Below are 12,481 nucleotides of genomic sequence, written 5' to 3'. Positions count from 1 at the left end.
TTATCTCGATGATACTACTAAATAGTGGAGTATTTGAATATGGAATGACGTGCACTAGCTTTCTGAATTGGAAAAGTACTCCAAGGCTTGACCTTCGTATTCAAAATGTTCTCAAAATTGTGAAATTTTTTCACGCTTGCAACTTCCTCGAATAAATCAATAGATCAGCTTCCGAATTGATTATTTGTATTGATGCTGATATCTGAAATTAAATTTTTCTCATGCCATTTAATCACCTTTCTCATCATCGGAAGATAACGAACGAACTAGAAATTTTTTCGGCTGCGTTTCAACACACGAAAGTAAATTTTCGATTCAAAATTTAATTAAAATGGATTTCCAAATAGTTGTTACAACGTGAAAAATGCATAGAACTGGATTTCTTCGTTGACCTTTTTCTTTAATAATATTAATATGAAGTATTTATCATTCAATATCGTGCTGTTGCTTGCAATAGCGAACTGCTGTTCGGCTATGACTACTAAACGCCCCACAACCTTACGTCGAAGACGAGTAAGCCATTTTTGAATGCATTTTTTTAGGTTTAATTTTGCAATTGAATTATCTTATACTGATGCTGCTACTAAAAAGAGCCAAGTAGGTATCCATTACCTATCGAAGAAGATAATATTCTATCTTTGTCTCATGATGATTGTTGAAATCGAAATTAGGTAATAAAATTCAACCGAAATAGTCTCCATTCAGTTACCATTCTTTCTAAGAATTCAAATTGTAAGAACTTATGCGTTCTGTTAGAAGGTTTATCAAATGATGACTGCTGAGTGAGCAAAATTACTGCTGCGTTAATATTCAATCACTTTAATCCTATTTTCTGAATTTCTTCGTTATTTTTCCATTAAATAATTGCTGCTTTGAAGTAAAGATATAAATAGCTAAGTACGAATTACCTAATTCTAATTCATAAGAATTGATCGAACCCTCGCCAACACTCGATTTTATTATTATTCTGATTTCTAGACCAGAGGTACAAAAATCCCCAACAGTGGTTACCTGGCACGAAGTGTTTTAATTTACGGATTAAATAGAACCGAAAAAAATCAAGTCGATATTAAAAACATCCTAATACCAATGTTCCGAGACATGATGAAAATTAAATTCCAAGACGATCAAATAATATTCACCAGAAGACTGGGTAAACGAAACGATACGATTTTAAGACCAGTTTGGGTTACGTTCAACAACACTCATCTCGTCGAAAGAGTACTTTTCAAACGGAAGAAACTCAGAGGTATGGGGATCAAGATCCATATGCATTTACCCAGAGGCCTTCGTGATAGGATGAGTATAATGAGAAGCCTTAAACCGCATTTACGAAGTGTCGGAGAAATTTGCAAAGCTCGATTTGGAAACATGTACGTGGATAGGAGACGACTATCGAATCTGAAAGTTGAACATTTATTGAGTAAATTTACGCTTATTCCTAAGTACACGAAGACGCCGAAGATTAGAGCGAAATTTACGCTACCAGATTTTGTACAAAATCAGTTTCGGTATGCTGCTGTACCGTAGTTGAGGTTCGAGTCAGAGCGGTGTTCCAGTATTGGTTTCGAGTTTTTTCAAAATACCTACCTGGTATTGCGGAAGTGATCAGTGTGAAATTTTCCAAGGTTCGATGTTGCATCAAGTTGAGAAAGTTTTGCAGTGAAATCGTGAAATTTGTTACAAAAAAGCAAAATAAAAATTCTCAGATCTTTATCACATTTCAGAAAACCAAACATAGGCTACTTGAAAAAAAAATGTAATTTTATTTTTTCGAAGAACGAGCTGTAAATTATTAGGTAGGTATCATTTTTTTTTTTTTTTTTTTTTTGCAATATCATGTTATCTTCAAAAGTATCTAAAATTACACAGGCCTAACTATACTTGATTGTAAATTTTTTATTCATTTAAAATTAAATTTTATCGTTCAATATTTTGTCAAAATCATTTAATCACACCTACAGCCTCTTTCTTATTTCTAAAAGCTCAGTAGAAAACTATTGGATCTGAATGTGACTAGATCAAATCTACATATAAGACATTCCCTGGATCCGTTTTTAATTGGAGCAGATCCAAGTGATCAGGATCAAGAGTTGTTGAAAAACAGTTACTCAATCAAAAAATTAATTTTTTGATTAAAAACATACCTACCTATTTTTACTCGTATGCTGAGAAGCGAAGATTATTTGTAATTCATGTCTCATCATAATCAAAATGTGAGACATTTTTTCAGCAACATCAGTTGAAAACAAATGAATAAAACTGAAAGTTTCTTAAAAACGTGAGAAAAAACGAAAGAAAAAAAAACATGGAAAAAACCAAAACCGTACAGTTTTGAAAAAACAGTTTTTGACAAAAAAAGTTTTCATTTTAAAGTTTGAAACATTCTTGTGTATAAGAGAAAAAAATTCACTCAACAGATGGGATTAAAATTTAAAACGATGAAAATTGCGGGAGTGGTTGAACAAAACGTTGTAATTTTTGTTCTGTTCTGTTGAATTTTCTGCATGGGTGGAACTTGTAGAAAAAAATTTAATTCGCCTGTTCTAATTTCATTTTGCTCTGTTCTGATCAGTGATCATGATTTTTTTCTTTTTTCAACTCTAAATAAGATGAATATAGGAACTCGGGAAATTTTCAAACCAAGCAATAAGAATTTTTTCGATAACGATTGAGCATTTTCTAACTTTTATAAAGGTTTATACTTACTTTATAGGTATGAAGAATTGAAGAGCTTGAGGCGAGTTGAAGTCAGCTGAATTTCTTTGATACAATAAAAATAATCATATTTTCAATTTGAATAGGTGGCCGGATTTAAGTGTTTTTCGTTTTAAGCGAGTTTCACCCCCCCCCCCCACCATCAAAAAATCCTTTCACAAAAATAAACTACAAAGACAAATTTCAGTATAGGTACCTAGTTGAATTTCAGGCCTCAGACAACTTCGAGAGGCTAGACATGATAGACACACAGACGCCCATAAGAGGCTAGAAAGGCAGGTCAGTGACCTTAAGAGGCCAGTCAGCCAAATAAACAGCCTTGGGAAGCCATACTAATGGGTCAATGATCTTATATGAGACCAAACAGAAATATATTTGACCTTGAAAGGCCCGGACAGACAGGTCAATGACCTTGAGGCGCCATACAGGCACTCAGATAACTCGAGAGGCCAACAGAGAGGTCAATGAACTTAAGAGGCCAAACAGGAACACAGAGGACCTTGAGAGACTATACACATTGGTCAAAGACATTGAAAAATTATTTATACAAACAGAGTAGGTACCTAGAGAAGTCATTTTGAGGGGTCAGTGACCTTATGAGGTCTGACAGGAATACAGACAGACAGGTAAATGACCTTAAGAAGCCAAACAGACACTCAGACAACCTCGAAACCGAGAAGCCAGACAAACAACCATAAGAAGCCAGTCAGAGAGGTCAATGACCTTTAAAGGCCAGACAGGCAGACAAACAACCATGAGTGGCTGGACAGGTAGGTCAGAAATAGTGGCCTCAAAAGGACGCTGAGGAGAAATACAGTAATTATTCAACTTGACAAGATCATCAAGAGCGATTTTTCACAATTATTTTCTCAATATTGAATTTTGATAAATGATGAGTGTAAAGTCTTCAAAAAAATTGCTTCAAGAAAATTTTTGAGCATTTCAAAATAATTTCAAAAATGTTAGCTTTTAATAAAGCAACATCATATAATGCTCAAATTTGGAGTCTAAATTTCGATTTTTTTTCTTCTTTTTTTAATCAGGAAGAATTCTTGAAAATTTTTGAGTTTTTACTCCAACATTCAGGTATAATTTTGTGAAGAAGAAAAGAAAAAGACAACCCATAACAAAAAGTGTGTCTTGACCTCTTGATTTAACTTTAAGCAGACAAATGCGTTATAGAAAATTAGGCCACCTAAATCAACTTAGGTGATTAGAAGGAGGGACGAAAATCTTAAAATTTTCAGGTTTTTTTTGGAGGGGGGCGGGCAGATGAATGAATATTATTTTTTTTAAAAATAAGCCTGGAAATTGACGACTTCTAAAATTTGTCGGAGTACGTTCAACGTTCAACCATCCACGAAAAATTGAGGTAATCCAGTGATGATCAAAACCAAAACTTACAGTGGCGGACTGGCCTATGATGTTACCTGGCGATCGCCAGGGACCCCAAAATGATGATATTTTTACTTTTCCTACAAAATGTTTTGTGAGCTTTTGCCCTCGCTTTGCTTGGGTCAATTTTCTTTTCTTTTCTTTGAGCATCTGAACTTTCAATTTTACATGCAAAAATTCTAAAATTGTATGGCCAAAAAAATAAACTCATCAGTCACCAAAAAAAATTGTTTTATTCCTCCTAAAATACAAATTTTTGACATTTTCGGCCCTGACTTCACTTGGCCTTGTGTGATTTTTTCAAATCGAGATCGAACTTTAATAAAAAAAATCTATTGAGTAGGTACCTACCTACCTATTCAAATTCCAAGAAATTTCCTAACCAAAAAAAAGACGCACTTTTCACCTCAAAAAAACGTTGTTTTTCTACTTCTCAAATCGGAAATAGCTTCTGCTCTCATTCCGCTCTGGGCCTGTTTACTTTTCATTTTCAAATTTGAAATTTAAAAAAAAAAAGTCATTCTAAGTTCTAAAATTTTGAGCTAAAAAAGTGAACAAATTTTACAAAAACATCGTTTTTTTACCTCTCGAAATACAAATTTTTAAAAGCTTTTGCCCTCGATTTGCTCGGGTCAATTTCTGTTCCTTTTCTAAACCAAAAAAAAAAAAAAATCATTTTTGAAACTTCCATAAATTCAGAAGAGAAAATAATAATTTTTTATAAGCTCAAATGCGAATTATATCAATTGAAAAAATTGTCATTTCATCTTTTATTTCACTTTAAAAACTTGTCATTTTATTCGGTGAAATTAATTTTTCCTCCGCCGCCCCCCCAACCTCAAAAAATCTTATCTTTTTTGCTAGGTACCTATATTAATAAATATTGAATAAAACGACGAAAGCAAAAAGTAATCGCACAACTTGCATTCAAGTTTCCATTCCAAACATAGGAAAAAACAGAACGAGAAAAATTCTTAAGGGAGAGGGAAAAATTTTGGGGGCCCCATTCGGTGCATTCGGCAGGGGCCTAAACCGACCCAGTCCGCCACTGCCAACACAGAACAATTACAATTACATTTTTGTACCGAACAGATAATGAGATGAACAAGATTGAATAATGTTCAGAAGAGGTATTAGAATTAGAAATAATGATGAATGAAAAAGAAAAGAACAAAAATCAACCTTTTGTTCAACCATCAATTTTATTGAGAAATAGATCCTTTCATCTTTGTTCTTTGATAGTAATCGAATGATTACTTCACACATTCACAATGTCTTTGTTCAGAAATTTTGTAATTTGTATGTAATTGAGACAAGACCGTAGGGATTGCAAAAAGGGGGTAGGGAAGGGGTCTTTCAGTCTTCGTCAAAAATCACAAGATTTTCAATTTAGAGGTGAAATTCTACCAGTACAAAGCAATATTGCATTGGCATTTGGCACCTACTTATTGTTAATAGGTTCTACTGTGTTGATCAATGATCAGATTTCATTCAAGTAATAAGAAATTGAGAATTGAGAAAACAGATTAAATTTTAAAGTTTAAAAACACGATTTTGGTTTCATGGTTTCAAATATTCAATTCAGCTCCTAAAACTAAAAATACCTAATCAAATTCAATCAAAATTCGAAGATTCTGACCTCCTGACATGGAAAAATGTGTAAAGATAAAGAATAAAGAATAAAGAAAAGATTGAGGCAAAAGGCAAAAATGGCAAAATTGATGAAAAAATGAATCGACTTGAGCCCTTTTCAGTCAGTTTGCAGTTTGCACTTACAAACTTACAAAGTTTTGAACTTTTAAAAAATTAAAACCATAAATTGATCGAAAATTTTGATTGAAAACAAAAAAGAGAAAAATTTTCAACTTTCAGTTCATGCTATTGTGAAACTCGCAAACCAAGTTCAGAGTGTTGTGAAAATAGCAACACGCAATATTTTTCGCTGATACGAGTTATCAGCCAAAAAATGAATCACTCGTGACGCGAATTTTCATACTCGAATTCGTAATTTTCATCATTTTTATAGAATTATAAATTCTATTTCATCGTATTCCTAAATTGGTTCGTACTATGATCGAGTGAGAGACATCCAGCTTCATCATTTTTAGAAACTTTTGTCGTACTCATCTCAGGTAATTAGATCTCATTTCACTTCACGACTAGTAGGTATTTCATAGACATAGATTTAATCACAGCTGGTACGTACGAAAGTACACGAATTTAAATTATTACTCGTAATTTATGAGTTCTAATTTAAATGTGATGTCGAAATATGCACATAGTTTGAAGTGTTTTTCGAACACTTCAACTACAACGTTATCTTGTTGTTGCTTCGTTATCAGCTCTCCAGTCTTCAGTTGCAATCAATCAAGTGATCTAAGTAAATTTTTTCGGTTAAAGTAAACACCGAAAGCTTACACAAAGACAACGATGCATTTTAATTTATATATGAATAAAATTTGGCGAATTTAAGTTCTACTTTCGATTACAATATCGAGGAAAAGTAACGTGAAAATACGACCATTGCTCTAGATCGTCGATTGCCAAGTACCTAGTGTTGAACCAAGTCACGAATATTTACTCTAACTTGACGATGAATAACACGTTTAAAAATCTCACGTATAATGTAATTTGACCTCATTACCATAATTTTGCCAAAATAGCTCCGTGTTTAAAGAAAGCCTTCTCGTTGAAGGGTTATTAGAAGAAACACGTAAACGATAAATCAAACTACACCTCGACCATGCACTTGAACTGCTCCTGGCTTTTGCAAAGCTATACGGTAGCGTATCAGATTGTAGGCCGAACAATTGCACGAAGGAGATCAACCCGTGGTCCGAAAGTATTACCTGCGAATAGTATTTAATTGAATGAACAACGCAATAATAATATTACTGTACATGCGCAAAAGCTCCCTAAGATGCAAGTAAAGGTCATCGATTTTTGATTGGTTGAAATTGGACATTGAAAGCTGTACTTGTAAAAAATCTAACCCCATTTTGAGGGTTTCAAATTACTGCAGTCATCGAGTTCGAAAATATTTGGAACATATATCGAATCGAATCATATACGGAATCCGTATAAAAAAAATCTATTAAATAAATATGTATTCTCTCAGCCTCGAATACTCGAGCACTTCGATGTTTTCCAAATATTGCCTCTGGTCGTACTTCGTACAAGGACGCTAGAAGCTTTTATGTACGAAATATAATTCAAATATTGTTTATATTGGGTAAATTATTGCGAAGTAAAATAACACCGAAGTCATTCGACATTCGGATTTCTATTTCGTTGAAATTATTACTCGTACTATCGTCGCGAACGTAAAATTGTACTCGTAAAATAGCCCACAAAGCGCAAGCGTTTGTTGTTTTTTGTCACGAGGAGGAAATTCCGAACTCTGCGTTCGTTCACTTTGCTCAGTTTGGATTTTCCTGTCGTCGTCGATGGTGCATCGATTAAACTTTTTCGCTGTTTTATTGGTTGAGCTTTTTAGTATAAAATTTCGTTCGCGATTTTCGTGGTGTGGTTTCGTGTTCCGAGAAAGAAAAATCATAAGTGGTAAAGTGTGAATTTTTCAGATTTTTATGATTCCTTGCTCCTGGTTTATCGCATCTTCGAGTGGGACTGGCCAACTTTCAGACTAATTAGGGTACTCAAAATTAACATTCGAAGACCTCGAGGCTCGATTTTTGAGTCGATTATTACCAAAGTTCAGGAAGTGCTGAATTTTGAGCTTAATAATACGAGTGTTTTTTACTGCGATTATTTTTTTGATCATTTTTTTTTACCCTTCATCGATTCCCTAGAAACCTGCTTCGTTCTTTTGTTAATTCCATCGATGGGATTTCCGCAGAGGAATATTTTTTACATGTTGAAATCTCCGAAGGGATTTTCGTTTCGAAGCTTATTTTCTCGTGGTCATTTTTCTCACTCTCTGGTGGCTTATTCGATGATTGGAATAAAAATGAACATCTCATCTCGTATCGAATAATGTAAAATAATATTTTTTTCCTTCTGCGAAGTAATTTTTCAAGTCAAGATTCTCATCAATATTGCTTGAACCAAATTTAATCATAATTCAGCTCACCTATTTTCGTATTTCTCTCTCCAGCGGAAAAAAATTCCCACCATTCCACCTCCTCACCCTAAAAAGCTCGTTTTTATCGACTACAAACCTAATCACGAGTCGAGCCACGATTTCACCCAATTTTCATCTCACTCTTATTCGCGGAATGTTCCAAGAATAAGCAGGAAAGGAAATCTCGAACGAAAGTTTGTTTAGACAATTCGTCTCCAAAATATACGAGTACGACTCATTGGCAAGATGATCTGCTGCCTTCTAGATGAGATACGCTTGCGCCAACTTGAAGCTCGTTATCAGTTACCCTAAGCTTTTATTATTCTACCCTTTTAATACGCGTTTGTATTTTATGGGTGAAGTACTACGACAGTAGGTACGAGAATCGTATACTGAATTATTTTCGTTTAAAGTTCCAAATCGTATATATTTAAACTTGCCTCATCCTACTCGTATATAGGGCTCGATTCGTGTAAATTTCCTACCAAAATAGATGGTCGAGGGTTGAATGGAATGTGGTAAATTATACCAAAGCGTAGGGTTAGGGTTTGAGGAAAAACTACGTTTGTTTTTCTTTGTTTTTTCACCTGTTTTTTTTTTATATAGGGGTAAAGTTTATATGCAGGGGTTTTTATTTTGGTTTGAAATCGATTAGGTATTGGTGTGCCTAATTTGGAAAATAAATAAGAAAAATTTTTCGTTGTTTGATTAATGATTTATCGAGGATGAGTTGTATGTTTCTATAGTCTTGCTGCTGTAGGTATATTAATATTTTACGTAGGTAGGTAAATACTAGGCTTCGAGAGTTTCAAAAACTTATAAAATAATTCATACCATAATGTCTCTAATTATACTTCGATTGACTGATATAGCTTGATACAGCACGACAAATATGAGATTACATCAGCTAATTCCAATTCGAAAATATACCCAATTACCGATCTACCTGCATTGATTTTATAATTTTTGAACGTAGGTAGAATATAATGAAGTTATTTTATTCCAAAACTTTCCCCCTGTTTTGTATTATAATAACCTCTTTCCCTCGATCGAATTGTGGTTTAAGGCGTTCGTTGAGGTTTTTTTTTTTTTGGTAGAAAATAACGATGGTGTATTTTATGCATTTACAATATTCACCACGTTTCTTCGAACTTTATTCGTTGTGGTTATTTTCTCACCTATGGAAAAAAATATAGGTCGATAATTCCGCCTTTTTTTTCAACTCTCGAGAGCCAGAGTCCTAAACGATGACCTGTACTTGTTATAGTTGACCCCGATGAGAGTGTTGTGGTTTGTGGTGTTACAAGAGTAGCTTAAAATAGAGAATTGAAGAGAGGGCGGAAAGAAGAGTTTTTCGATTCACTGTGTGAAATTTTATGATGATGTGAAAATAATACCTACATGATATAGATGGATTGTTTGAAAAAAAGGTAGGCCTATAGTGTAGCAATCCTTAAATTTTTGGATTGAAAATTTATAAAATTATTGATTTTGTAAATTTAGGCCGAATTTACTTTTCTAATCTCAAGTTTGAGAATAAAAAATTTTAATCTCGAAAAAATTGTGAAATTTACAAAAATGGGTTTACTTTGGATCCTTTGAATTTATTTAAAAGTTTTTTGTAAGCCTTTGTTGTCTCAGAACTCAGAAATCTACTTCATTTGCCCTTCTCCTTCATCCCCTGTTGTAGTTGTGAAGGAGCGTGCGTCTTATTTTTCACTTTAGGCTTGTCTGTATTTTCCACTCACCCCCTCCTTTCACCCATTTATGAAGGTGTATGTCGAAGTTATAATTATGAAACTAATCTGCTCGAATTTGGACCCAAAATCAGGGTTCTGAAACAGGAATAAAATCCAACCAAAATGGTTCTAGTTCTGGCTTTTATTTAGTTTTGGAACCACAAATGATTTGGTTTGGTTTTGATTGCGATTGGAATCAAAGTCGAGTCGAGATCGCTTTTGTCCAGTATTGGTTCTAGTTTTGATTTGGTTTTGAAACTAAAAATGTGTTCTAGTTCTGGTTTTCATTTGGTTTTGAAATCAATTTGTGGTTTGGTTTGGTTTGGTTTGGTTTGGTTTGTTTGAAATGAGAACCAAAATCGTTTGTTTTGGAACCTTTTTGGAACTAATCAGACCCAAGACTTGTTCAAGTTTTGGCTTTTGGAACCAGAAACCCATTTCAGTTTTAAAACCAAACTTCTTACTTATTGGTTCTGGGTTTGGTTTGGTTTGGTTTGGTTTGGTTTGATTTGGTTTTGGAACCAAAAATGTATTCTACCTAGTTCTAGTTTTGATTTGGTTTTGAAGAAATCAATTTGTGTAATGTTTCAAGTTTTGTTTTAGTTTTGCTACCAAAAATGTGTTTTTATTCTAGTTTTTGTTTAGTTTTGAAACCTCTATGTTTTGGTTTTGGTTTTGGTTTGGTTTGGTTTGGTTTGGTTTGGTTTGGTTTGGTTTGGTTTGGTTTGTTTTGGTTTGTTTGAAAATTGAAATGAGAACCAGAATCGTTTGTTTTGGAATCTTTTTGGAACTAATCAGACCCAAGACTTGTTCTAGTTTTGGCTTTTGGAACCAGAAACCCATATCAGTTTTAAAACCAAACTGCTTACTTATTGGTTCAAGGCTTGATTTGGTTTTGGAACCAAAAATGTGTTCTACCTAGTTCTAGTTTTGATTCGGTTTTGAAGAAATCAATTTTGTAATGTTTCAAGTTATGTTTTAGTTTTGCTACCAAAAATGTGTTTTTATTCCAGGGGTTGAAACTGATTGAAAATTGATTTTTGGTTTTTGGTTTGGTTTCAATTTTCACCTTTTGATAATTGGGTTTTTGTTTTTTGGTTTCAGTTGTTTGCTACTTTTATTTGGTTTTCGGTTTTCGGTTACAGTTTTTTGCTACTTTTATTTGGTATTGGGTTTTTGGTTTCAGTTTTCAGGTTTTTTTTCCTGCCAATTATTGCATTATGCCGCCTAATTCTAGGTAGTATTAGTATTATTAATTATTGTATTCATTTCTACTAGTCAATTAATGCATAAAATGTCAAAACATTACACATATTTTGACATTTCTTAATTTTTAAATTTTTTATATTTGGTTTTTGGTTAAGTGGTTGTGATCAAATATTTTTTATTTTTGGTTTTTGGTCAAGTAGTTTTGATCAAATATTTTTTATTTTTGGTTTTGAGTTTTGCACAAAACAGATTTATATTTGGTTTTTCCTTCATTTTTGGTTTTGGGTTTTGGGGTTTTTAACAGTTTCAACCCCTGTTTTATTCTAGTTTTTGTTTAGTTTTGAAACCTCTATGTTTTGGTTTTGGTTTTGGTTTGGGTTTGGGTTTGAGTTTTGGTTTGAGTTTTGGTTTGGTTTGGTTTGGTTTGGTTTGGTTTGGTTTGGTTTGGTTTGGTTTGGTTTGGTTTGGTTTGGTTTGGTTTGGTTTAGTTTGGTTTGGTTTGGTTTGGTTTGGTTTGGTTTGGTTTGGTTTGGTTTGGTTTGGTTTGGTTTAGTTTAGTTTAGTTTAGTTTGGTTTGGTTTGGTTTGGTTTGGTTTGGTTTGGTTTGGTTTGGTTTGGTTTGGTTTGGTTTGGTTTGGTTTGGTTTGGTTTGGTTTGGTTTGGTTTGGTTTGGTTTGGTTTGGTTTAGATTGACTGTTTGAAATCAGATCCATTTCGTTTCTGTTTCGGAACCTTTTTAGAACTACTCAGTCTCAAGACTTGTTCTGGTTTTTGAACCAAAAACCTGTTCCAGTTTTAAAATTAAAGTATCAACTTATTGGTTCTGGTTTTGATTTGGTTTTGGAACCAAAATCATGTTTCAGTTCTGGTTTCGGTTCGGTTTTGAAATAAATAATTTGTGTATTGTTTCCAGTTTTGTTTTGGTTTAGTTCTAAATTATTGAACCAATCTATGTATTGGTTTTGGTTTGCTTGAAATTAGAACCAAAAATTGTTTCTGTTTTGAAACATTTTTCGAACAAATCAGACCAGGGACGTGTTCTGGTTTTGGAATTAAAAACCTGTTCCAGTTTTGAAACCAACTATGTACTTTTTGATTTGGTTTTGGAATCAAAGAATATGATCCAGTTCTGGTTTTGGTTTGGTTTTGAAATAAATAATTTGTGTAGTGTTTTTGGTTTTCTTTTGGTTTTGCTTTGCGACCAAAAATGTGTTCTTGTTTTAGTTTTGATTTTGGTTTGATTTGGTTTGGTTTGTTTAAAACATCCAAAAATTGTTTCTGTTTTGGAGCATTTTTAGAACTAATCAGACCCTAGACTTGTTCTGGTTTTGGAATCAAA

General features: G+C 33.4%; 1 protein-coding gene across 4 annotated transcripts in view; it reads left to right on the top strand.

Annotated features, from left to right (window-relative positions):
* Positions 1–245: 245 nt before the first annotated feature.
* The window catches only part of Dus1 (Dihydrouridine synthase 1), a 47,948-nt gene continuing 35,712 nt past the window's right edge, over positions 246–12,481 (top strand). The window contains exon 1 of one of the 4 annotated variants that reach the window (XM_065370473.1): positions 246–513. In XM_065370473.1, the coding sequence (XP_065226545.1) occupies positions 415–513 (99 nt within the window). In that variant the 5' untranslated portion in view covers positions 246–414. Of the gene's footprint in view, positions 514–6,050; positions 6,246–7,355; positions 7,675–12,481 lie in introns of those variants that run through there. The other 3 variants (XR_010559616.1, XM_065370476.1, XR_010559615.1) reach the window with 3 other exon arrangements.

The sequence above is a fragment of the Planococcus citri genome, chromosome 1, assembly GCF_950023065.1.
Source record: "Planococcus citri chromosome 1, ihPlaCitr1.1, whole genome shotgun sequence".
Classification (NCBI taxonomy): domain Eukaryota; kingdom Metazoa; phylum Arthropoda; class Insecta; order Hemiptera; family Pseudococcidae; genus Planococcus; species Planococcus citri.
Note: the sequence above shows the minus strand (reverse complement) of the source record. Positions and strands in the feature narration are given on the sequence as shown.